The 26,058-nt window shown below is 29.1% G+C and overlaps 1 protein-coding gene and 1 long non-coding RNA gene across 3 annotated transcripts; one reads left to right on the forward strand and one right to left on the reverse strand.

The window, feature by feature from the left end:
- Nucleotides 1-9,060: 9,060 nt before the first annotated feature.
- Nucleotides 9,061-12,064, forward strand: LOC101211047 (protein PHLOEM PROTEIN 2-LIKE A9). The gene is made up of 3 exons (XM_004151273.3): nt 9,061-9,265; nt 10,701-10,786; nt 11,469-12,064. Exons 1-3 carry the CDS (start codon nt 9,185-9,187, stop codon nt 11,911-11,913), a joined length of 612 nt encoding a protein of 203 aa, XP_004151321.1. The 5' UTR covers nt 9,061-9,184; the 3' UTR covers nt 11,914-12,064.
- Nucleotides 12,065-22,385: 10,321 nt separating this feature from the next.
- LOC105436366 lies at nt 22,386-25,032 on the reverse strand. Of its 2 annotated transcripts, none has more exons than XR_970247.2 (4): nt 24,838-25,032; nt 23,156-23,201; nt 22,764-22,835; nt 22,386-22,611 (listed from the first exon to the last, which is right to left on the reverse strand). It is a non-coding gene; the product is annotated as an uncharacterized LOC105436366 (long non-coding RNA). The 2 variants fall into 2 exon arrangements; XR_004215747.1 differs by having other exon boundaries at nt 23,142-23,201.
- Between the last annotated feature and the right edge of the window lie 1,026 nt (nt 25,033-26,058).

Consider the following 26,058-nt stretch of genomic DNA (forward strand, 5'->3'; position numbering starts at 1 on the left):
TATCACTGATAGTACTTAAATGTATATCCTATTGATTGACAACATTTTATTCTTTTTCTTTTTTACATTCTCCTGTGTTTGCTATAGAGTAAAATTTTTTGTGACTGTCTGCTATATTTATGTTGTACTCTCTTTAAGCGAGTTGTACTCTCTTGCACTGTGATGTATGCTTATATTCATGTGGTTTTTGTAGGTTCAACTGGAGCCGACAACTTCATGAGTTTTGGTTCAAAGAAGTTTATATGGACCATCAAAATACACTGGCTAGCATGGTTCAAGCAACAAAACATATTTTCAGAGATGAAGGCTTACCAATTGGTTGTTTATGCTTGTGCAGAAAATCATATTATATGTATTTTGATGGTATTTTTACTGGTTTTGATTAAGGGTTAGAATTTCATAGTTTCTGTTTTTTATGTACTTGTAAATTGTTTCAAACTTGATTAAAAATGTACGAATATTACCAAGTGTATTATAGCGTATATATATTAAAATGTCAACTGTTTGTTTCTATATGGGTGTGATGTATTAGAACATTATTGTTATTCAAATGGTTCGTGTAATGACAAAGCGGTAAGAAGAACACGATAAACTATAGTAATTGAGGAATTTGCAACGAGAAAAAAATGTCATAATATATGAATTCGTGACATTTCTTAATTGTTTTCAATATTAAAACAATGACAATTTTTATAAAAAAAAAACTGTCATGATTGACCTATCTTTGGCAGAAAAAAATGTCGTCAATAGCAAAACAATGACATTTTATTTTATAAAAAATTGCCACGATTGACATATGTTTGATAGAAAAAATTGTCATAAAATATGAATTCGTGACATTTTTTTAACTGTCATCAATTTTGAAAAGATGACATTTATTTTTATAAAAACTGTCACGATTGACATATCATTGACATTAAAAAAATGTCATAATAAACAAATTTGTGACATTTTTTTTAACTGTCGCTAATATGCAAATGATGACAGTTATTCGTTGTCATAAAATAAAATGTTACAGTTATTTGTTGTCATAACATAGTAATTAATGACATTTATTTTCAGTCATGAAAATACTTATTGAGACAGTTTTCGAAAACAGTCATGGAAAAACTTTTCACAACAGGCAATATTATGACTGTAAATCACTATCACGAATTTTGTTCGTGACAAAAAATAACTTCATCGTAGACCATTTTTGTTGTAATGTTGGATATGACCTTAACGTAGTTATTTTTTATAGGAAAACAAAAATTTTCAATTAATGCTCAACGTATATAAATTCCGAGGGAAGAAAAGGAAAAAACAATGGGAGAACAATGATAAAGTAAAAAATAAGCATCCAAAAAATAGAGTGAGCAAAGTGGCCCATAAATGATGTAATAGGGTGCGAAAGGATGAGTCCTTCAAACATTTCTGTATTGGAACTTTTCTGTATCATCACACATTAATAGAACTATTTATTGTCTACAAATCTATTTCCTTCTTTCTCTTAAATGCGAAAGAGATGTTATTTTCTTCTGTTTGTTTGTTCAATTTCCCTATTTGCTTTCTTTTTAATAATCTCAACGAGACTTTTTCAACTAATTTACGCTCATTAGATTTACAATTATAGAAAATCATGGATACACAAAAGTAGATTATCCAAAGTTCGTGAGTTCGGTGTGAAAAACTTCATCAAACTTTAGTAGAAAGGGTGTTAGACATTATTTATATGTTAATAATATTGATGAAAGTTATAAAATTTGGTTTTAGCATGAGGAAGTACTTCTAACTCAGCCTTTTATGAAGAATCTTCAAAGTTTGACACACATACATGTGAAGAGAATGATGTTGGAAGTGTAAAAGAAATGATTGAAGTTGTTCATAAGAAGTATTCAAAAGACTCAAATGGATTTGAGAAGTTGCTTATTGATGCTGAAAAACCATTATACGAAGGATGCAAAATGTACAACAAATTGTCTACTCTACTTAAATTGTATAATTTTAAAAGATGTATGGATGGATCGATACTAGTTTTTCAGAATTACTCAAAACTTTGAAGAAAATTCTGCCTACTATCAATGAGTTGCAAAATTCATTATATAAGAAGCAAAGAAAACACGCCCTAAAAATTGTGTTGTCTCTACGGGAAAAAATATGTTAATGCAATTGAATGTAGAACTTTGGTCAATCAAGGTGGAAAAACGTTAATGATACAAATGAAGAGTGAAAGCGAATTTTCTCAAAAAGGATATGATACTTTCGACCAATTCCACGATTCAAAAGGCTATTCATAAGTATTGAATGTGCTAAAAACTTGACTTAGCATGCTAGTGAAAGAATTAAGGATGGTAAGTTACGACATCTAGTAATCTCTTCAGCATGGAAGCTAGTAGACTTTAAATGGTCAGGCTTTGGCTTTGAACCTAAAAATCTTCGTTTAGCATTGTCAGTGGATGGAGTAAAACCTTTAAATACAGTTGACAATGCTACATTTAAAACTCAATGATACATCCGATGGAGTAAATCTTCGTTTTAAATAAAGTTGTTGGCCGATAGTGATGGTTATTTATAATGTTCCACCATGGTTGTTTATGAAAAGAAAAGACATGATGTTATGAATGCTAATTTTAGGGCCATGACAACCGGCAAATAATATAGGCACATACATAGCACCACTAATTGAAGATTTAAAACTTTTATGGAAAAGTGGTGTTGAATGTTATAATTCTTATTGAGAATAAATATTCAACTTAATGTCATTTTTGTTGTGACCGATCAACGATTTTCCTTCGTATGGTAACCGTAGTGGATGTGTTAAAAGAGACATGTAATTTGGGAAGAAAATAGCATGCCTAGAACATCAAAGATTTCTAGCAGGCAATCGTCTGTATCAATGATAAAAGAAGTCATTATTCAATGGTAAAAAAAGAGCTTGGTACAATTCCATAACCACTTTTTGGGAAGGTTATGTATTTAAAATTGAAAGATCTTGAGTTTCCTAGAGAGAAGAAGAACCATAAGAAGATGTCAATGAACATAATGAAAAGATTTATGTAACGCTCCAAAAATTAAGATAATATTTAATTTGATTATCTTAATTTTATTTAATTATGTAGGAAGTATTGGACGTTAATTTAAAATATTTGATTTAGAATTGATGGTCTTATGAAATAAGAATTAATTTAATATTTCTTGGTTGAATATTTGATTAATTTATAGAATTTGATTTTTGATGGTGTTGAGATTGAACTTAATTAAATAAATTGAGTGTTTATTTAATTAAATTAAAAGGTAAAAATTTTGTTACTAGACATTTGATAATTATATGTCCATGTGGTTATATATATATAATTATTATGGAAAAGAGTAAACATAATTTTATCTATAAAAAATTAGTTATTGTGGAAGATAATTAATTATTTTGGAGAAAGATGAATATTGATTGTCGAGAGAAGGGTATGATCGGGTAAATAAGGAAAGGGAAGGAATGAGATTTATTTAAAAGTAAAATTGATAATTATATATTGGGAATATAATTATTGAAAAATGTTTGAGTTTTTATTAATTATATTTAAATTATTTCACTGTTATATTAAGGATTGGAGCTAAAATTTAATTATTAGATTAAGATAAGGGAAATTTTTAACAATAGTAGATTTTACAAAATTATTTACAACTTATAGTAAATTCCATCACTGATAGTCATTGATATGTTGCAATGATAGAAGACTATTAGTGATAAAATCCAAAATTTTGCTATAGCTTATAAATATTTAATTTATTTTGCTATTTTTAAAAATGCCACTTCAGACATATCATATTAACATTTATGATATTTTAAAATAATTGATTTATTGGAGAAGATTTGGTTAAGTAAAAGAATCGTGGATTTAAGTTAATTTAAAATTTTGAAAGCAAAAGCTAGTTTTTGTGGTATGAAATTAATTATATATATATATATATATATATATTTAATTAAGAATTTAGATTTTAGTAGAATATGATATTAATTATTGATTTTGTATAAATAATTAAGGGGCATTTTTTAAAATAATAAAATAAATTAAAATATTTACATGTTATGACAAAATTTTTAATTCTATAACTGATAGTCTTCTATCACTGTAGCATATCAGATAAAATTTGTTATAACTTGTAAATATTTTGTAAAATTTGTTATTTTTGAAACTTTTCCAATAATTAATATGAAAAAGTAAAGTTAGTTATATGATGTAATATAATTATAATTGTTTGGAAATTAAGATATAATCTATAAGAAGAGAGATGATTGATTTGATTGAACGAGAAAAGATGATATATATAATTTGGAGATAGAAAAATGGTTTAAATAAAGAAAAACTATAAAAAATTGCAAATTTGACAAAATATTTATAACATATAGTAAAATATTCAGATTCTATCAATAATAGACATCGATAGCCACGGATATGCTTTTATCAATAACATTAATAAACAATGATAGAAGTCTATCGGTGACCATTATTGATAGAATCCAAAATTTTGTTAAAGCTTGTAAATATTTTAATTTATTTTGTTATTTTTAAAAGGAAAATTACATCAAATAACAGAAACATTTAAAAAAAATAGTTTATGACATCAATTTTTTGCATATTGCGAATATGAAAAAATTAGTGATATCATACGACTATCAAATGATAATCGTAGGGTTATCGGAGGGCTATTAGATTATAATCATAGCGCTATCAGAGGGTCATCACTTTTAAATTTGTTACTTCTGCAAATTTAGAAAATGTTGTGACATTGGCTTTATTATCATAATTTTTTTTTTGCTATTTTTGTAAAAGTTCCTTTTAAGAATGTTTCTAAATAAATATATATGTTTTATTATATATTTTGGTGAGAGAATAATAATAATAATAAAGAAGTTTTATTATTATTATTATTATTATTATTATTAATATTATTAATATTATTAATGATTATGAATACCTAAGATTTTGTGCGCTTATGTAATTTATTGTTGAAAGATAATGAGAATTTATATATGTATATATTGGTATGATATATGTATATATGTATGTATATATATGTATGTATCCTAAAAGGAAAAGTAAACAATAAAGATAAATTTTATTATTTAGGTCTATAAATAGCATTGAAATGCTCTAAAAGAGAAACAAAAAAAAAAGAAAAGGTTCTTCATCTTCTTGACTAAGTTTATTATTGGAATTGATTTTGGTTGCATGTCTTTGGAAAGTCCATTTGACAAATTTAAATAATAAATTTTTTCCATCATGGTTAAATTGGTTTCAACCTCAATTTTGAGATCGATTTAATCAGAAACTTTTTACTATCAGCTAGAGAGTATTATGTTTAGTTAATCTCTCACGTAAGAGATTCTACTATTGGACAATCAAACATAAAATTAAGAATTTGCATGTATTTTTCCTTATTATGCATTGATTTAGTTAAGATGCATATTGTATTGATATTGATGACTGATGTTGATGATTGATATTGATGACTGATATGTTATGACGACGCATGATATATTAATCACATGATAAGAACGTTATGAGTGATATACATGTCATGTTATGATGTTTATGATGTTGCTACATGCTTTTGTGGTCATTCGCATGAGTAGGGGTGTTCCTACGAGACCACTCGCACAATTTAGAAGTGTACCTACGTATCACATGCACGATTAAAGGACATTTTTACTGTATACGGGGTCACTCGCACGACTAGGGGTGTTTCTATATATAGGCCACTTGCACAATTAGGAGTGTTTGTATGATCTCACTCGCTCAAGTGTGCTCTATTGGATACACAACATTATTATTATGTTTCTAACAGAAAGTTAACAGATCACCTAACGGGACAAGTAGTGGGTCCCTTACTGGGTATATTTTATATACTCACTATTTTCTATGTTTCATATTTCAAACAAAGGTAGAGGATCGAAAAACTGGCAAGCGACATGAAAGGTCGGTGACATGCTATATTGGGACTCAGTTTTGCTTCTACCTCTATGTATTAGAATTTTAGTATTTTGGTTTTAGAAACCTTATTTAAAGTTTATCTTTATTTCTTTTAAAAAAAATTATTAGTACCCGCAGTTCACGTTTTCAAATTATTTTTATTTGTTTTGTTGATTTTATGTCTTCAACCATTTATTGATATTAGTTTTATAAAACTTCTAGTTTTCTTTTTTCATTTTTAAATGTAAATGATTATTTGTCTTTCAGTAATGACCTTTACTTAGTTTAAAAGTATGGGTCGTTACAGTTTTTTGAGTTGTCATATTAGAAAGATCTTCATATTAGACATTGTTTAGATGTGATGCACATTGTAAAAAATGTTTGTATGAATATCTCAGGTACACTTCTTGGTATACTTGAAAAAAGTAAGGATGAGTTGAATACTAGACATAATTTAATTTATCTAAAACTTTAACAAAAACTTGTCCGTAAAACAAAAGTAAAAAAAAAAAAAAATCATTCCTCTCGCATGTTATGCTCTTACAAAGGAAGAAAAACAATGTGTTTTGAAGAGTTTATTCGAAATAAAGGTTCTTGAGGGTTACTCTTACAATATTAGAAACCTTGTGTCAATGATAGATTTAAAACTTAACTAGTTTAAAATCTCATGATTGTCATGTGCTCATACAACAGTTTTTTCTTTCCCATCGCGATAAGATCATTGCTATCATAACATGTTCATTATGCTATAATTTAGGTTTTGCATATTTTTCAATTCTATATGTAACAAGGTATTAGATGCACAACAATTAGACAAGTTGGAAGAAGATATTGTGGTAACATTGTGTTTATTTGAGAAGTATTTTTCCCATAATCTCACACCAACAATTCATTTCAAATAATGTAAAATTTCACATGACTGCCTATTTCATATATTATACAATTCTTAACTCCAATTTAATAAGCTAACCTAAAGAAAAGGCAGTATGAGAATAAATTCAATATAGAAGAGGAAAAGCATTGGGCTCATTATAAAAGCCTTTTATTTCAACTTCGTTACCTTGAGTTACAATCTCCATTGAACTATGGCATTAATGATTTCCAAATTCATTAAGATATTGATTGACTTAGGTCAAACATAGCTTTCTAAATTTTATAATAATTAGCAAATAATAACAATCAGAAGATTACCCTGTGGTTTTGCCCTACTTGTATACAACTTGGTGTGGGATGAATAACCTTGTTCATAAGCCACAAGCACAACTCATCACCTAAGACTACACCTGGACCTCCAACCATTGGTTAATTCTCCAAGTAAAGTTCACACACAGTTGTACAAAACCTATAGAAAAAATTATGTTCAAGAAAGGTCGTAATTGTAAAGTTCAATCTACTCCACTGAAATTGAGTTATAATGAGTTTGAGAATGGTGAGCACAGTGAATTGAGAAAATAAAATCAGCAATTGATTCTTCTTCCATCATTCTTGGAGATTCAAATTTTGACCTTAATATTTGTAGTGGTGAGGTTTTTACTTTTGAAGTTCCTTCGTAAGCTACTTCAAGAATCTTCCAAGCTTGTCCTGTCCAAATACTTGTATTTATTAATTTAAGCACACTTTGAACAACTCCATCGTAGATAGCATTAAGTGCACGCGAATTTCTAAGAGAAGCTTGATCTTCCGCTTCAATTCATTCTATTTTAGGTTTAAGAGTTGTTTTACCATCAATTTTTTATACTAGGAGGTTCCCATCCAGTAACAACAGCTTTCCATGTTTTACTATTAATGGATTTGAGAAATATAGTCATGTGAGCCCTCCATTAAGCATAATTTGTGCCATCAAGGACATATGGTCAAGTAGTAGACCCTCATATTCTTTAATTAGATCAATTTCATTATACCCTTAGTTTGATACCAATTGAAAAAGTAAAATATATTACTTTTTAAGTTGTTACTTTAGTTAGAGGCTAAATTTATAATTAAGGAAACAAGAAGTAAACATAACGTTGGAACTTTGAAACTTTGATAATCGACTTTGATCAATATCACCTATTTCTAGAGAGCTTTGAAGGTTAGATAAATTTATTTTATTAAGATTCAAATTAGTATAATTTTGAGAAAAAAAATACTATATAACACTTTATTAAACTAGATGCCACTTTCTCTAGATTGATACGCTTTTAGTAATTGATATTTACTAAAAGAATTCGACTCCCCTTTGAACCTATTGAAGATTATTAGGCTCCCCTAATTTTTATATAATTGAACACATCCAATTATTAAGGTCTTTTTTTAATCTCTTATCTTCGTATATCTTGAATCGGTCTTGAAAAAATCATATAGTCTTCATTAAAATATATGTTTATAAGATAAAGACTAATCTTAGACAAAGATCCTTCTATGTGGCTTTTTGTTGAATGCGTCTTATTGAATACCTAGAAGGAGAATGAAAGTTCATTTTTATAAATAGATATTGATAAAGGTCGAACCAAAATTGGAAAAGTAATCTTTAAAGATATTTTAGTTAAAAAATCAATCTTTAAAGATGATTCTTGATCAAAGATCTTGAAGAGACTTGGTGATGAAGAAGTAAAAAATATCTTCTTGAACAAATTTTCATGTTAGAGAAAAAGTGAATTCTTACCAACTTAGAAGATATTTTAAAATAGTTCTTTTAAATAAATAATTTTTTGTAAAAAACGTAACAGTATGTTAAAACATTCATATTTGAAGGACATCATATACCAGTTTTTTAATAAGTGACAAACAAAATCAAGAGAAGTCTACTCTTATTTCATAAAGTGAAAAACTATTCTGATCTGGATTCGCCCATCCAATCTGCTAAAGAACTATATGCTATTCCAAAAGGATGAAAAGAGGAAAGGAAGGAAGGAAGGAAAGAGAGATCCAAAAACGAAGAGAGACACATTCCAATTGGGCACTAAGCAAGAAAATTTTGAAGAGAATTCGATTCTTGTTTCTCCTTGTGATTGCATGATACAAAAGCTTTATCGCAAATGATTTGATTCTTTGGTTGAGGTCCAACTCTTTCAATTTGGTTTAGATACCAAATTCTACAAAATTGGAATATATTCACACAAGCGCTTCCTTCCATCTTTCTTCCTCCATAAAAAAAGGCTTCTAGTTGACGCTGTTAATTACTATATATCAATGAAGTAAAGAGGGAAAAGAAAAGCTTCAATAATTAACTACAATTACCAAAACTAAGTTGATCGATGCCTTTTCTAGGTCGGAGACTAATCAGACCACCTTCCGATCCTCACTTTCGAGCTGTTACTTCTGTAAATACTATTGGTGTAAGCTTCCAAAATCTCATTTATGATTTATATACTAATTTTTTTTTATTTATATTATCAATTGTCACAACTATGTCATAAATCTAATTAATTCGAATGAAACCATATCTCTAGATCTCTATACAACGACTTTGTTATTAGGCTTAACTTACTAGTATATATAAGATTGTTGTTGGTAAAAACATGAGTAGTTCATTAAATTGTTACGTACGTATTATTATTTTTCAGCGTTTTTAAATTCACAACCAGATCACAATTCTCAATCTCTTTTTCTTTCTTTCTAAATTTAAAGTTTTCAAATGGTTTGGGTTTGTTCATAGGTTTTATGTGCTTATAAACTTTAATATTATACTAATTTGGCATTAGAAGAAAGTATCTATAATTCAGTTTAAATATAGTTGTGTTTGATATGCTTATCAAAGGGTTTGCAAATGAGTAAAATTTGTGTCCTTAAAAGTTACTAATGTTTGGGTTAACTCTTAATTATAGAGAGGTAAAAACAAATATAAATAAAACTTAGAAGTCTTGACTAATTATTTCTTTCAAAAGTGCTTAGGTAATTAGTGTTTTAGTTAAAAAAGAAAAAATAACAAAAAGAAAAAGTTTAGTCTTTCCCTGTACAAAGGGTTGTTTGAGGTCCAAACACAAGATAAATGAATTCAAATTAGTTTATTAGTGTTTGAGTTAGGAAGAAAATGTGAAAGTTTATCTTTTTAATCATTCAATCTTTAATAATGAAGTTTAGTTTTTGAATTTTCATAACCTAGCCTTTTAGTCCCTTAATCGTTAAAATGTGTTTAAAAAGTTAATTTTTTAATGTTAAATTATAAAAAGAATTTGGAAAAGATAAGTTTACTATTTAAAATTACTTTTAAAAAATCAATTTGAAACTGCTATACAATATACATATATATATATATACATATAGTTGATTTTACGGAATAAATCTCTATTTCATTGATAATTTAGTAGAGTACGGAAATAATATCAAAATAATATCAACTAAAAATAATTTTATTACGTTAATACATATATATATTACATTAGGAAAAATTTAAACCTAGCCTAAGAGGAACCTTATATAAAGACGGTAATTAACAAGAAAAATTATTTTAAATAACAAATTTGTTTAAATAATTATAAATATAGTAAAATATTACTATCTATATAATATTGTTATGTTATAGAAGATAGACTACTATATAATTATTGTAATAATGATAAATATTGGTTTGTCGTAGTTCATCGTATATAAAGTGAGATATTTTAAATATCTCACTCAATTTAGTTATATTTGAAAATGTTTTTAAATTTTGTTTGGATAGAAGTAAAAGATGATATATAATGTCATATTGTTAAAAGAAGACGATGTAAACAAAGGTTTTATCATATTTGTAATATAACATTTAAATTGAGGATAGTCACAATGTTTTAGGAGGACACATTCAAAATTTATCCAAGGGCTCTAAATATTACATGGGGCAGTGATAGACGATATTGGACCATACCTCGTCGAGACCGGTAAGCTTCATCTTTTTAACTTTTCTCTATTTTATTATATTTTGATGCTTAGCTTCCTTTTCTTAGAACATAAATTCAACTTTAATTTTCCAACCTACCATAATTTAACCAATTTAGGTATATATATTTTCCATGCATAAGAAAAGAAAAGAAAAATTCTTATCTCATACCATATATATGTTAAATACCGAAATAATAATAAAGAAAATATACTTTTTTGTTCTAATGTTTTGAGTAATGGGTATATTTGGTTCCTTGAAGGTTCAAAATAGAAGTTTTTAGTCAGTAGGTTTCGAAAAATAATAAGAGTTTTTTTGTTTGATTTTGATCGATTTTTGGTCTCTATAATTGGTGATATCTTATATAAAAATGGAATCTGGGGTAAGAGATGGAAAAAGAAGGTTGGTGAAGGTTGAGGTGCCGGAAAAGTTGGAAGAAGAAGTGGCGGAAGAGGAGGTTGAGGTGAAGGTTGGTGAGGGGCAAGGTGTGAGAGAGAGAGAGAGAGGGATCCATCCCTAAAATAAAATAGGAACGATAAAGATGTATTTTCTAATAATAAAACAAAAAACAAATCTTTTTTACAAACTCCTCCTTTTATGTTTAGCCTTATTAATGTATATTTTATAGTGGTTCTTAAGTTTTCAGTTCAGGATTATATTGACTGGGTGGGCGGTTTGTGTAGGACGACGGATGATGAAGATGAAGATTATTTTGCTGAGTTAAAACAAGTATGTTGGTTAGAAGTAACAGGTTCAACCAACAGAGATCTTGTGCCTGAAAAAACGTACAAAGTTTCTTTTGGTGTCTCACTAGGACCCGATGCTTTTGGATGGGATGATTGTAGCGTTTACATAATGGCTAAGATTGGTAAAAAGGGAAATTTCCGTTTCCAGAAAGTGAATCTTGGAATCATAACTACTACAACTGATCCAGAAATTTCCTTGATTCCTTTTACTGAATTGACTGTTACAGTACCTACGCCCAGAACTAATAATAATAATGATGATCTCAAGCTCTACTTTGGTCTCTATGATGTTTGGACCAATAGGTGGAAGGGAGGGTTGAGGATCCATTATGCATTGGTTGAAATGGTCATTGGTTCTAATAATGATACTCAAACCAATTAAACAGAATAGTAGGTGACCACTCATATATATTTCATGATTAATGGAAGGGCACATGATCTTTTGTACATCAAACATCCATGAATGTTCTTCAGATTGTGTAATCCATATGCATGTAATAAAATTCAGTCATATGTGGCTGTTTCATTTTTTATTTGAATTCTTAAATTTATGTTCTACCGTAAATAAATAAAAAAAATTGAATTCCTGTTAACTTTTCCAATTTTGAAAATGTAGCAAGTTTTTAATTAACTTGATATTTTTTATTTTAAACTTTTAATTATTTCAAAACTATCCTTCTTCTCCACCGTTCTTCTCTTCGGTTTGTTTTTCAATTACGTTTCTCCTCTTCCTCTGCTTTTTTCTTCTTTTATTCCCCTCCTTCATTCTTTATCTTACAGGGAAAACAATTTGTTTCTTCAACTACATATTTCTTTTTCCCCTTTTTTTAAAATCCTAATCATTATTTCAAACAATTTGTTTTTCTTAACCGGTAGATTACGATTGGTGTCTAAAATTGGTAGGGGAGATTTGATCGTCTTCTTCTCTCCTCCTTCTGCTGCCCCTCTTTCTACTGATCCTCCAACTTCTTCTGCTCTTCCTCCTCCTCCTTCTCCATCTTTTGTTGTGAATCACTCGTATTTATTATTTATTGAAATTAAAGCTACCATTTATTCTTCTCAATCTTGATCTTGATTTTAGAATATCAATTATATATTAATTGTATTATGAAATATAATAGTTGTTGATCGGATTAACTTAACTTCTGTTTGTGAATGTTCATTACTTTGTTCGATATGTATTTTGGAGTTGAATCTATTTTCAAATGATTTAGTTTTATTTTCTTTTACATTATTAATTATGTTTTGGTTTTAATTTGTATCAGTTTTGTGTATCAATATTGTGATGTACTTATATTATATATGTATTAGTTAAGTTGGTTGATATACTTACTATGAGATTTTCATTTTTGCAAAACTTTTGCACTACTTCATTATAGTTATGGTTAAGTATATAATAAATTATATGTATCAAGTGTATGAATTGTATAAACTAGTAGTGCAATTATATGAATGATATAATTTAGTGTATCAATCAATAATACATTAGTAAAATATATCAGTACATTAGTAAAGTGATCATTATCAAGTTTACATGTATATATCAATAGTGTATAAATAGGACTTCAAGTGTAACAAACAAATTACGTGTATCAATTGTATCAAATTCTTTTAGTTTACCAGTGAAGCATAACAAGTTTAACAGCAGTGCATCAAGTATAACAAAATTAACATTTAAGCATTTAAGTATATTAAAAAAATCAAATATATTAGTGAAACACAATGTGAGGACAAGTTTGTAGCTTTCCATTTTCAAATATAATTTAGGTTGGGTTTGGGTTTTGACATTTTTGCAAAACCAAAAGTTGTGTTATAGGCCTAATTGATTGAACCTATTAATTATTATGTTAAATGTGCAAGAATTCCTAAAAATCATAGTGAATGTATTTTAAATACATCAACAAGTTAAGTTATCAAACATCAAACAATAAACGTATAAATATTTTAAATACTCAAATGTATCAAACATCAATCAATAAATACTTGAAGTAACATTCCATGAGCATTGACAATATATGAAAGTATCGACAATTATATATAACAATAATCATCATTTCAAATACATCAACAATATCTTACAGCAACTTACAACTTACAACTTATAACTGACAACATTCAATCAATAATTTATTTTGGAGTAAAAGTACATGTGTTACATTTTAAGGGTATCGGGTGTGTTATGTGAGACCCGTTTCTAATTTGAGTAAGGAAGTAAAATTCGGCCAAGTATTAAGAAGTTGGTGTTTAAATAAATCTATGTAAAGGATTAAGCATAAAATCTTTACTGGTTAAGTATACGTCTTTATGATTAAGTGGATAGTTCACGAAAGAAGTTGTGTGATAAGACGAGAAAAAGTCTTAACGTAAGTTAAGAAATTGAAGTTTTGAGTGTTAGACTAGGAGTTTTGGGTGGTCTTCGCGAGAAGAACCAAGTGTTTCACGGAGAAGAAGTCTGCGAGGAAGCCTTGGTGTTTCAGTTTGCGATAAAAGTTTTGTGCGAGTAAAAGTTGGTTAGGTCGTGTGGAAGATTTCTTATAGTAAAAATATAACCACGTGATAAGGTTATTCACAAGAAATGTTAAGTGGTTAAAGTTATTCGCGGTTTGGGTTTGGCAGGAAGCAAGGTTTGGCAAAGAAAATGTCAAATCTGATTTGATAGACGTTAATGTGTAAGATTAAGGATTTAAGCATGGCTATGTTGAATACTAAATTTACACGTGTGAAGTTTTAAGCAAGAGCTGGCGAACCGAGAAGAGTTTATGCTTGACTAAATTAGTTTAAGGGCTATATAAATATGAGGATTTGGGTAACTAAGGAGGGGATTATTAGAGTTTTGTTGAAATGTTAAGTGTTCTTGGTTTAGCCATGCGAGAAGATGCTTGCGGAAAAGACTTTTTTAGTAAAGTTTGGTTAGTGCTTTTCTCTCAAATGAATTTATGTTAAAAAAAATTATTATGATTTCTCTTTACTAATTTAAAAGAAGAATTCAAATGAAAATGTTTGAAAGAGATTTCTATGAAAAATTATGTTTTCAATAATTATTTATAGTGTTAAAGCTTGATTTGATGATTATGATTTCAATACTATATTTCTTTGAGATGATGCTAACTTTTATGTGCACATAAAGAATCAATGCCATCATAGGATGTACGGTCTATATGGTGATAAGAAGTTAGCTTATGTATTGAAAGGAGCATATAAAGCTTAGCGGTCTGAGCAACAATGACGAATTTGTATGTTCTCAGATGTTGTTGATACAGTAGTCTAAACGCGAGGTAATGAGACCAAACATAGAAAACGAATCGGGTTCCTTGGCAAAATTAAATGATTTGTTAAGCATAAATAAAAGTTTATGCGAAATTAAATGATTTATCGATATGTTTAAATGATTTGATATTATTTCTACGAAATGATTATGAAAAGGTATTGCGAAAGGTTTTTATAAAACCCCACTAAATCTTTTAGACTTATGTTTTAAAATTTTATCTTCCAGGATCAGGTGTTTAGGCTAAGTAGAGAAGAATGTTGAAGAATTTGCGGTGAGGTGATTCAACGCGTTTTAAAAATGGTTAAGCATTGGTTATTTGGTCAAAATATTGTAATAATAATGTATGATTATCTAAAGAAGGAAGCTTGAGAAGTGTTGTCCCTAACTGTGGAAACATAGTTTTTGACATGGGCAGGGGTCAATTGGTATACTAAAAGAATCTAACTAGGAACACTAAGAAATGATATGTAAAAAAAATATATCAAAGGGCTTGAGATCATGATATGTAATATTCTATCAAACGCTCCAAATTGATTGGAATCTGAAATGATTTATTTTTAAATTGAACACTTGAAGATTGGTTTAATATTTCAGGTTTTGGAGGTATGTCTGTGGCACTAATTCTTGGTTGTATTTTTCTTATTTTTATTTGTACTAGTTAGTCCTTTGAGCCGCTGCAATGATATGCATCCAAGTGAACTTTACTTTAAGGTGTGGGCAATTGTGAACTCATCAATCTACCCCTCGTACTTAAAGCTCTAACATTGAAAATAAAACTAATAACAGTTTATGTTATCAATTGGATCCTTCGTGGATTGAGTATTTAGATCTTGGGTCTGTGATAGAATAGCATAGGATGTAATTCTTAATTTTTAGAGATTGTTTCTTGTCTTTAATTTTATATTTTACTTTTGCATTTTTCATAGCTTACAAACTAATTTGATTTTGGGATTATTTCTTAGCAAGATCTGAATTTTGGTAGTTTGGCATGATGCTGGCACTTACGATGTGGTTACAAGACTGGTGGACCTAATGGATCGATTAGAATCAAAGAGGAGCTTTCTCATGGTTCTAATAATGGACTGAAAAAAGCTATTGATTTTTGTGGTATGTTTCTTTTTATTCTTCCTTTAGTTTTTTCTTCTTTGCATTGTGGATCATGCAAACTGAAAGTCAATCTAATAATTGAGATTAGATGTCTACCTTTTTTGTTTATGGGACTACATAAGATTATCCTTTTCTAATGTGTTTGAATTTTTCTCTTTTGTTAATCTTAATGTGAGAAATATGTTTTTATTGAAATTGTTTTTGCGTAGTTGCACGTACTGTGATTTTTTTTTATTTCAACATGAGAACTGATATCCCAAGAAACTTTAGAATGAAATATGTAAATAGTTGGTCGGCAGGACTTAGTTTCTTGTAAATGCTATGTTGGCTAATTTACAACCCAGTTCTACCACCAACCTCCACTTTCAATCCCTTCTCACACACAATCTTTAGAACAACACCATGCCTCTCACCGGCTTCATCGGCTCCTCATCGACTCCCAAGATCGATGATATGGGTAATCCCTTTCTCAACCTCACCATCAATGGCTTCTTGAAGATCATATCCGTATGTGTTTCTTGTTTTATATATTCTTGATTTTTTTTGTGTGTTTATTATGACTAAATTTGAAATGGGTTTTGTTTTTTTGGTTCTTTTTAGGTCGTTGCTACTTAAGTGGCTGCTGAGGATGCTTATCATGTTGTTAGAAAAGGTTTTGTTTTTCTCGCCTTTTCCTGCAAAATTGGTTTCAATTTTTTGCTTTCTTTATTGATTTTATGGTGTTGCTTTTGATTTTGTAGGAACGATTTCTATTCACAAATTTGAAAATAGGTTTAGTATCTCTTGCTTCAGACTAAGTTATGGAGTCTGCTAGTTTATGGCTTTTGAATGGTGAAAATTTCAATTCGAGAATGTTTATAATTAGGAACGAGACTTTTAATTAGTAGATTATAGTTATCTCTATTTTTCTATTTGTTGGGGTAGTTTCTCTTTTGAATTATCTAACACCTAAGTTTAGAGTTTTACATGAATAGACCAAGATTACATCCAAATTAGATCAATATCAAAGTAATGAAAGTATGATTAAGTAAGACTAATAGTTCTTAATTTTTTATATCTAAGTACTTTTTTTGCATACTCTGGTTGTGAATCACTCCAAAACCCAACATCTAATTAAATTATTGATGGAACCAAGAAATCATGGTCACAACTCCACAACTTTAGTCCTTTATCTTTTAGTTACTTATTATAGTTTTATTGAGGGGAGACCAAAATTTGATGTCTTGAATAAATATAAAACGATTCTCATTTCTTATTCATGGTATACCATTTCTTACTCATGGTATACGATTCTCATTTTTTATATCTAAGTACTTGTCTTGAATAAGTACATACTTCACCGTCTAGGAATGGAATAAGAAAAAGAGAATTTGAGTTTCTCTTTCAAGGATATGATTATTTTCTTGTTTTTTCACTTTTAGGATGTTTAGTTAATTTCAATTGACAGAGAAAGATAGAAGGTGAATTTCCTTTCTTAGTGCGGAATTTAGACTAAACTCTTCCTTTACCTCTCCATCTGGGCTGCTATGTGTCTCAAGCTAACCTTTCTATTTTGTGATTATACTAAGTAATGGCAAGTAAAGGAGATACTGGTTAATTAGCTAGCTGAGCTTATTTCAATAGTTATCAATTAAGAAGTATGGTTGTTGTTGAAAAATTAGTCATTTAACCGTATGAAACTATATTTTCTTCCTATTACTATCTTATGGCATTTTGAATAATTGATTGAATTGAGGATTAGTAGAAAGTTCTAGCTCTTACTTCAAGGACGTTGTCGTTATTTGTTCAAGTAAGTAGTTTCTACCTCCCTACCAAAATACATATTCAACTATTGTGGTTTAAAATATAATTTGTATCATTCTAGTCTTGTTGAAAGTGTTTTAGTCTAATTAGTATGGTATATTAGTAATATATCAGCGTTTGCTTGAATTAATATCATCTAAAATCTCCATAGTAGTTTTTTCCTTACTCTTAAAGATCTTGTAGAATTTCGATTTGGGTATGGATCCACAAAGAAAAGTTTTAGTGTGTGATTTATGAAAAAATAGAGATTTATGAAAGTTAAAATTAGCTAAAAAGTCATACTAGTTCTTTATCTTTCTCATAATATTTCATTGGAAACTGACTTTGCAGGTATAACTGATGTTTATCTTTTCAGTCTGATTGATGAAAATGCTAAAAGTATAGAACCAGAGAGCCTTGAAAGGCATTGGAGAATATCTTTTTAGTTTGATTGATAAAAATGCTAAAAGTATAATTAATGTCTATCTATGCTTGTGGTTTATTAATTTTCTTTCTTCACTACTAATTGAAAACATAATTTTGTTACATAACTTAGGTTTAGTTGAGAGGGCTTAATATGAAGCTGGTGGGTGGGTACTTGTCGAAAGGAGAATTAAAGGTATTGTTCTAAGGTTTTCTTGTCTCTCTTTTTCATTTTCTTTCATTTTTAGCTTTCTAGTCAATCAATGAGTTTCTATTCATAAGGGTTAATTCTATGCTTTTAGATTATGTATAGATATTGTGTTGCTAAAAGCTGAGATTGTCGAGCTACTTTTAGCCATTGTAGTTGTCAATCTAGTTGGAACAAAGGATTTGGATATTGATCTTCAAAACTCATTTCACTTCAGGTTTTTTATGGTTTATTTGTCATGAGATGATTGGTGTTCTATTCTTCAATGTTTCTATGTTTTAGGCTTAATCATGCTCTAAGGTCAGCTATCAATATTATACAAACTTCACATATGGATCTTCTTGCAATCAAATAACTGCCGAAGGCAATTCTTTGCTTGCGTCCTTGAGGTTTTATTTTGTCAATATTGTGTGGTTCATATGGATTGAGGATTGGAAATGTAGGTTTTAGCATTGTGCTGTTTAATTGGTGTTTTTATTATAATTGAGATAGGGTTGGTGTTGTGTATGAAAAAGAACTGGAAATATAAGTGTGAGCTAGGGCTTGTGAAGGTTCACACTTTTTAACATTCTATTTGGTTTATACTTACTTTATTAGTGTCTTAGAAGTTGGTATCTTTATTTTTTATTCTGGCATGGATGAGCCCTAGTTTGGATCTTAGTTTGAATTAGCTCATAAAATAGTGCCATGTATTGAGTAGTGCTAGTTAGGCTTAGACAAAAAAAATGGTATAAAACACTGTTTCATCCTTCTTGACTTCATGTAGCAATGGTTATTTTGCATGTTTGGTTTTTTCAGTATTGCGGTCTTCCAAAATATGGACAGCTTGGTCATACACATGGGATAATGTTGGACACTTCATTCTAGTAACAAGCTATAGGCCTAAATTGCCGCAAGCTAGCTATGCATATTGGTATGTTGATACAAGTATGTTTTGACACGAACCCCTTCAGTTGGCCCAATCATATGCATTCCACAAATTGGTATATAGTCTCATTCATTGCTTGTTAGGAAAAGCTATTCCTTGATTATCGTAGTTACGCAAAACTCTGATTGGGGTGGAATTTGACTGACTGCATTTCAGGCTTTTTTTTTGTTCATTAACTTGAGTACTTGTTGTAATCTTACTCTCTGTTTTAATAATTTGAGAGAATTGGTGCATGATTATTCATAATTCATCTTTATTTGCGATGACTGCCTAATATAAACTGTTGAACTTTAAGGACTAGAAATTGTATTAGGTATATTGTCTTAGCTTTTTTATTGTAAGGACTAGGAATAAGGATATATTTGTGATTTGTCATTATTCAATTTTAGTGGTTATATATGCTAAAACAAACTTTTTGGAAATTAATATAGCAAGTAGGTTTTGCTGCTAGTAGGAGGTAGGAGAATTGTTGTGTGTCCTAAAAGACTAAACTGATGGCTTATAATTTTAACTTCAATGGCCCCTTCTTAGTTAATGTCGTTCATATTAGAGGATTAGGAGTAATAGATACCTTTTTTTCTTATCATGGATAGTATGCTTGTACCGATTGACTATTGCTAAATTGTTACTTGTGTAAATTGCCACGGGTGTTATGTATGTACTTATTGCTATTGCTACTTGTGTAAATTGTCATGAGTTTTATGTATGTACTCATTGGTAGAGCTTTTTTTGGATAAGAAACTATGAGACCTTTAATTTATGTTAAAGCCATAAATGATCAAAGTTGTTCCAATTCCATTTTCCTAGTACCTTAATATTTCTTGGCTTCGTTAACTGAAGTGGATTGCACATAAAACTGTCTTCTTTCTAATATTTGTAAATTTGAAAGTGTTTGACTCCTTAAGATGGAAACTTTTCGGTTCTTGTTGGATAACGTTTTTTCCAACCTTATTGACAGTGAACTACTAATGGATTCTTAAGTTTCATTCATCTCTATTATTACTTATGATTACTTATTCAATAATTTCCTTGTAGATTACTTATTTATATCCACCTAAATTTTCTAAAGAGTAATGATACAAGAGTTGTAATTTGTAAAAAGTTCCAATATTGTAGACCAAGTGGATGTTAAGGTGACACTGTTATTCTACATTTGTGTTCTGCTACGTAGTTGTTTCTCTTATCGACGCATGTAGTGATAGGTAATGTTCAATGTTGAAACTTTCTATAAGAGTTGTACTCTCTTGTCTTGTGAAGGATGTTTATATTCATGTTGTCTTTGTAGGTTCAACTGGAGTCGACAACTTCATGAGTTTACTTTCAATGAACATTTTCAGAGACGAAAATTCTCGGTTGGTCGTTTATGCTTCTGTAGAAAATCTTGTTATATGTATTCCGATGCTATTTCAAATATTTTTTGATTAAGGCCTGGTATTCCGTACTTGTAAATTGTTGGAACTTGATTGGAAATGTATGAATATTATAAATTGTATTATAGCGTATATATATTAAAGTGTCGGCTATTTTTTTCTATATGCGTGTCAATATTATAAATTCAAAGTTGTCATTGTCGGCTACATTATTGTCATTCAAATGGTTCGTGTAATGGCAGAACAACAAGGAGAACAGGAAAAAAACTGTAGTAATTGAGTAATTTGCAACAGGAAATAAATGTCGTAATATATGAATTTGTGACAATCATTAATTGTTGTTAATACGAAACCAATGACAATTTTTTTACAAAATTAATTGTCACAATTGCCCATTGGAAAAAAATGTCATCAATAACAAAACAATGACAATTTAAAAAAAAAAACTGTCGCGATTGACATATCCGTGACATATAAAAAATGTCACAATAAACGAATTCGCGACATTTATTTAACTGTCGTTAATATACAAATGATGATAGTTATTTATTGTCATAAAATAAAATATGATAGTTATTTGATGTCATAGAATCCTAATTAACGATATTTATTTTATGTCATGAAATAAGTTATTGCGACAATTTTTGAAAATTGTCATGGAAGAACTTTTCATGACTCCCGCTTCTATGACTGAAAATAACTGTCACAGATTTTGTTCGTGACAGTAAATAACTCTCGTCGTAGACCATTTTTCTTGTAGTGTTTAGACATGTAAATATTAAAGTTCTTTGCTTAACTTAGGCTATGCATGTTGTTTAATTTGAACCTTCACATTAAAATGAGACTTTTTCATTTTAATGTATTTTTCTCAGGTTTATGCAGTTTTCTGGAGCGGGAAATAAATACTTTCTGAGTTAATTAACCATTTTTTGTGTATGTAATATTTTTTTTTTTTTGTTTATTTTGGTATGTCAAAATAAAATTTAATACAGTTCATGAACCTTTGGTACACTAAAGAATTATTGTTTGTCATATTTTGATAAGTATATTAAATTATGGATTGTCATATTTTGACAAAATATTAATGGTTGAAAATATTTTCTTTTTTAATTTTTTGTTTGCACTATTCAATATATTTTGTTATAGGCAAGAAATTCATTCTATAATTGAAATTTTATTTAGAAGCATACAAAATGAAATTTAATATAGTTCATGAACCTTATAAGGTGTTTTGCAAGATAAAGGACTAGGCGAGAAGAAGTAAGAAAACTTCACGGAAATTTTCTAGGCATGTTTAATGGACCACGTGTAAAGTTTAAGTTAAGCATGATTAAGTTAAATTTTAAGCTTACACGTGCACCACCACTACGTCGTTAGGACTGTTGTTAAATCTACGTCGCTAAAAGTTTTAGCAATGCAACAACTACGAGCCGCAAAAGATATACTTTTAGTAACATATGTTATGTCACTATTTATCTTTTATAGTGATGTATTGCACTTGCCACTAAACATGATGTTTTAGTGACAAATAATGTTGTTACTTAAGGTTAATTTGAGACCGTTACAAACATCTTTTGCGACGTATTGAAGTGCACCACTAAAATTTCCTATAATTTATTTTTTAAAAAAACCAATGCTTTTAAAAGTATTTTATTATATAAAAAATAATATACAATTTATTATATTTTAAAATGTTAAATATAATTATATTGCATCTGTTTTGTAGTCCAACAATGATGTACAACATAATCAACTCAAACAACACATATGCAAGAATTTAAGCTTTCCATCAATTGAACTATTTATGTTTCTTGAATAATCAACCCAAACTTTCAATCAAAGAACTAACAAAATGCATATATATCCTTGAACATACATACAGTTGGTCATTACAATTCTAGTTTAAGATAAACACAAACTTAATTAAAAAAGCTTGAAACTCAATCACCTTATCGTATGAACTTGGCTTCAAATATAAATTTGGATTCCACGACCTAAACCAAAATAGAACAATGTCAAGTTAAAAAAATAAGCAATCCAATAAAGCAATCTTAGAAAAATTAAGCATTTGTCTGGTAGCATACTAAATCACTAGCAGACCCATTAAATCATAATTAATAAATGAAGAAACAAGGGAGAAAGTTACCTCATTTAAAATAACTATAAGATAACTCCAAACTCAAAGTCTCACTGATTGTTATCTTCAACTCTTTAAAATCTACAAACAAAATGAGAATAGCATTAATAATAAAAACTTTAACTTTTAAGTATAAGAATCATGTCCTTGAAATAGAAACTTGAAGTCTCTTTTTCTTCTTTCATTCCTAGACGATGAAGTATGGTGAAAAACTAACTTGGTTTTAGTTAATTCAAATCCATACACTGAAGAGATGAATTACTGAAGTTGGCTCTATCATAATGAAAGCATGAAATATGTAAAAAATGAAGGAAATTCAAGTATTGCAAAAAAACTATTCCACATTTTGTACGTGCAACAAAATAACGAGATAATGTTATAACTTACCAATGTTAATTTACCTTTTTTATTTCAACCAACCATGCAATGAACTTTGGTCGCTTGTTCCTAAAAAACAAAGTTACTAAGATCAAATTGAAGAAACCAAAAAGCAGTATAAAAACTCTTCCACAGTATAACAAAAATCAAGATCAAAATGTGCATTTTCATGTGCATTTTCACATTAGCGTTGATTAAACCTGACTATCTTTCTATCACGTTGGACACGTTTGTAAGTTTCCATAATAAGATTACCCTTCCAAACATTTATGGGAAAATCATACTTACTCAAATCTCCAATTACATAAAAATAGAGAACAAAAGACAATGCAACTGCAATAAATTTGCAATGCCCAATTAAAGAAACATAAAACAGACAAAAATACAAAACTCTCTAGCTTTTACGGTGTTGACATGTGGGGTAAATCCAACTCCTGCTGACTCTACAATTACAATCATAAAATCGTTAACTCTAGTGCAATACCAAAGTTGAAACTGAGCTTCAAGAATTAAGACTCTAAAAATGGCATGCATGTAAAGAAGACCCAATTTTAAGGACTTTTGTAACATAAAGTAAAACAATTACAAGGGTAGAGATATGCATTGAATGAATCTTAAAATTTTATTTTCTCGCAATCGATGACGAGGGAAAAAGGGACTTTAATAACTAAATTTAGGTAGAAAGTATCCATAGTTTATTAATGCCAATAAACAAAGAAGCCACATAATGGAGATTGGCACCAAGCAATTATTTTAGATATAAAAAACCAGAATAAACTAATTGCCTCTTCTATTTTATCAAGTACTCGACTGAGGGGCGACCATTGGTGAAGGAAAAAAACCTCCACTGGACTAAGTTGCTGATATGATCGAATAACAGTCAATAAAATTCATAAAAAGCTACTGAGAATTAGACTAAAGAAGCTTACTAAATTCATAAAAATGCAAAAATTGTCATCTGCACCAAAGGGGCGAAGAAAACTAAACAAATTATAATAAATTGCTACACAAATAAAATGCAAATAATAAAGGGGACTTTTGGGATTAGCATTTAGAATGAGAACTTTGGGATTTTATCCCTCTTGCTCTAAGGTACAGCATATAACATACAGAGTTGTTTTGCTTGAGTAATGTTGTTCTACATCTCTTCCTTCGGAATAAAGGACAATGCGTAAGCTAACCGTATTTTGTTTATTTGGTTCTAATTTTTTGTGTTTTACTTTGTTTGATAAATTCTTGTCAACTGATTGTTTAATAATGATTGAGAAACATTTTACCCAATTTCGGTGATTTGGAAGCAAAGTAAACCCCAATGAAAAAGATGCAGCTTTTCACTATTTTGTATTTTAATAGTTTTCTACATCACTATAATGAATAATCTAAAGAACTTAAAGAGACCAGACTAGTTTAGTGGATTCTTTTGTAGTAGCATAGTGAAAAGCAATGAGAAATCAGCCACACACACCCTAAAGAAGGAAAAAAAAAAAAACTAGCTAAATTGATTGAATAAGTTTCATTTTTCAATCTCATTAACTTTACATTGTAATGTTGGTCTTTATGGTTTAAAGAAATAATTTAATCTCTTATGATCTATAATTTTTATCCCAAATGGTAGGATCATTGAAACTGAACTCAAAAACTCTCTCAAAATAATTAAAAAAAAAATGAATAACTCACATTGAAGGGATGAAGGAATACCGCGTACCTTTCTCTTCAAGTCACCGTCAGTTGTGGTTCATTGTCAATAAGAATACGTCAAGGAGTTGGCCAGGCGAAACATGACGAAACACTAGCTTGTTGTGGGTAGTCGCCGACCGAAATGTGACCGACCGATGAGATGGAGAGGGTTGGAGGGTTGGGAATTTGGGATTTAGGGATTTTGTGTTTTTTGTCGTGGAAGAGGAAGAGAAATTAAGGATTTGATAAATATATATATATATAACAAATTATTAGATGAAAATTTGGATGAAAATTAAAAGAGAAATTTTACAACAGTTATTTGTTACTAAAACTATTTAACTTTTAGTGACATTATTTCGTGTGTTGCTAATTCGTTTAGTGACGTGGATTGAAAATATGTTGCTAATAACCATATTTCATGGCAAAAAAATTTAGCATTGATAAAAATGATCATTTAGTGACAAAAATTACTTACACCACTAAAACTTTGTCACTGAATAATAAATTTCAGTGCACTAGAAGTAGAAGCTGACAAGCTGATAAGAGATTAAAGGTGACTAAGCTTGTTTATGAAGTAGTATAAATAGAGGATGAGATCATAATGTTAAAGAGGGATTATTTTTAGAATTTGAAAAGAAAAGTTTAAGTGTTGAGGTGGTGCGAATTTGTCTATGCAAGAAGAAGAATAGGAGAAGCCTTTGAAGTTTATTTTCCAAGTGTTGTGAGTGTCTTATTCTTTGAAATGTTTATGTTAAAATTTTTCTTATAAGTTCTTTTTTATTTAAGTTAATGATTTCTAAAGAGAGATTTATATGAAAAACTTGTGCAATGTTTCAAGTATGTTTATTGAGATTGTGAATGTTTATGAATGAATTATCAAACCACTAGTTATCTTCTTACTAATGAGCTAACTGTTATATGCACATAAGGCTAAAGACAGTCATGTAGAAAAGGACTGCATGGTGGAATGAAGCTGACCAATATAGAAAATGATTGCATTGTATATTTAGCGGCATGAGCAACAAGAACGAATCATAATACTCTTTGATGTTGATGATGAAAAGGACATCTCAGTAGTCTAAATGCAAGATGATGAGTCTTTACGTAGAGAATGATTTGAAATTATTGACGAAAGGAATGTTTGTGACTAATGTGTGTTTATGTGCTTGTTATATTTTGCGAGATGAAGCATTTACGCGAAATGACAAGTTTATGAGCAAAAAATGTTTGATGTAAAATTTGACAA

Source organism: Cucumis sativus, chromosome 1, assembly GCF_000004075.3.
Source record: "Cucumis sativus cultivar 9930 chromosome 1, Cucumber_9930_V3, whole genome shotgun sequence".
Taxonomy (NCBI): domain Eukaryota; kingdom Viridiplantae; phylum Streptophyta; class Magnoliopsida; order Cucurbitales; family Cucurbitaceae; genus Cucumis; species Cucumis sativus.

What these genes read in the sequence shown, in the direction of transcription:
- LOC101211047 (XM_004151273.3), top strand. Translation starts at nt 9,185, where the DNA reads ATGCCTTTTCTAGGTCGGAGACTAATCAGACCACCTTCCGATCCTCAC. An exon ending in CTTCTGTAAATACTATTGGT is followed by an intron (nt 9,266 to 10,700) that starts GTAAGCTTCCAA and finishes ACAATGTTTTAG; the next exon opens with GAGGACACATTCAAAATTTA. An exon ending in ACCATACCTCGTCGAGACCG is followed by an intron (nt 10,787 to 11,468) that starts GTAAGCTTCATC and finishes CGGTTTGTGTAG; the next exon opens with GACGACGGATGATGAAGATG.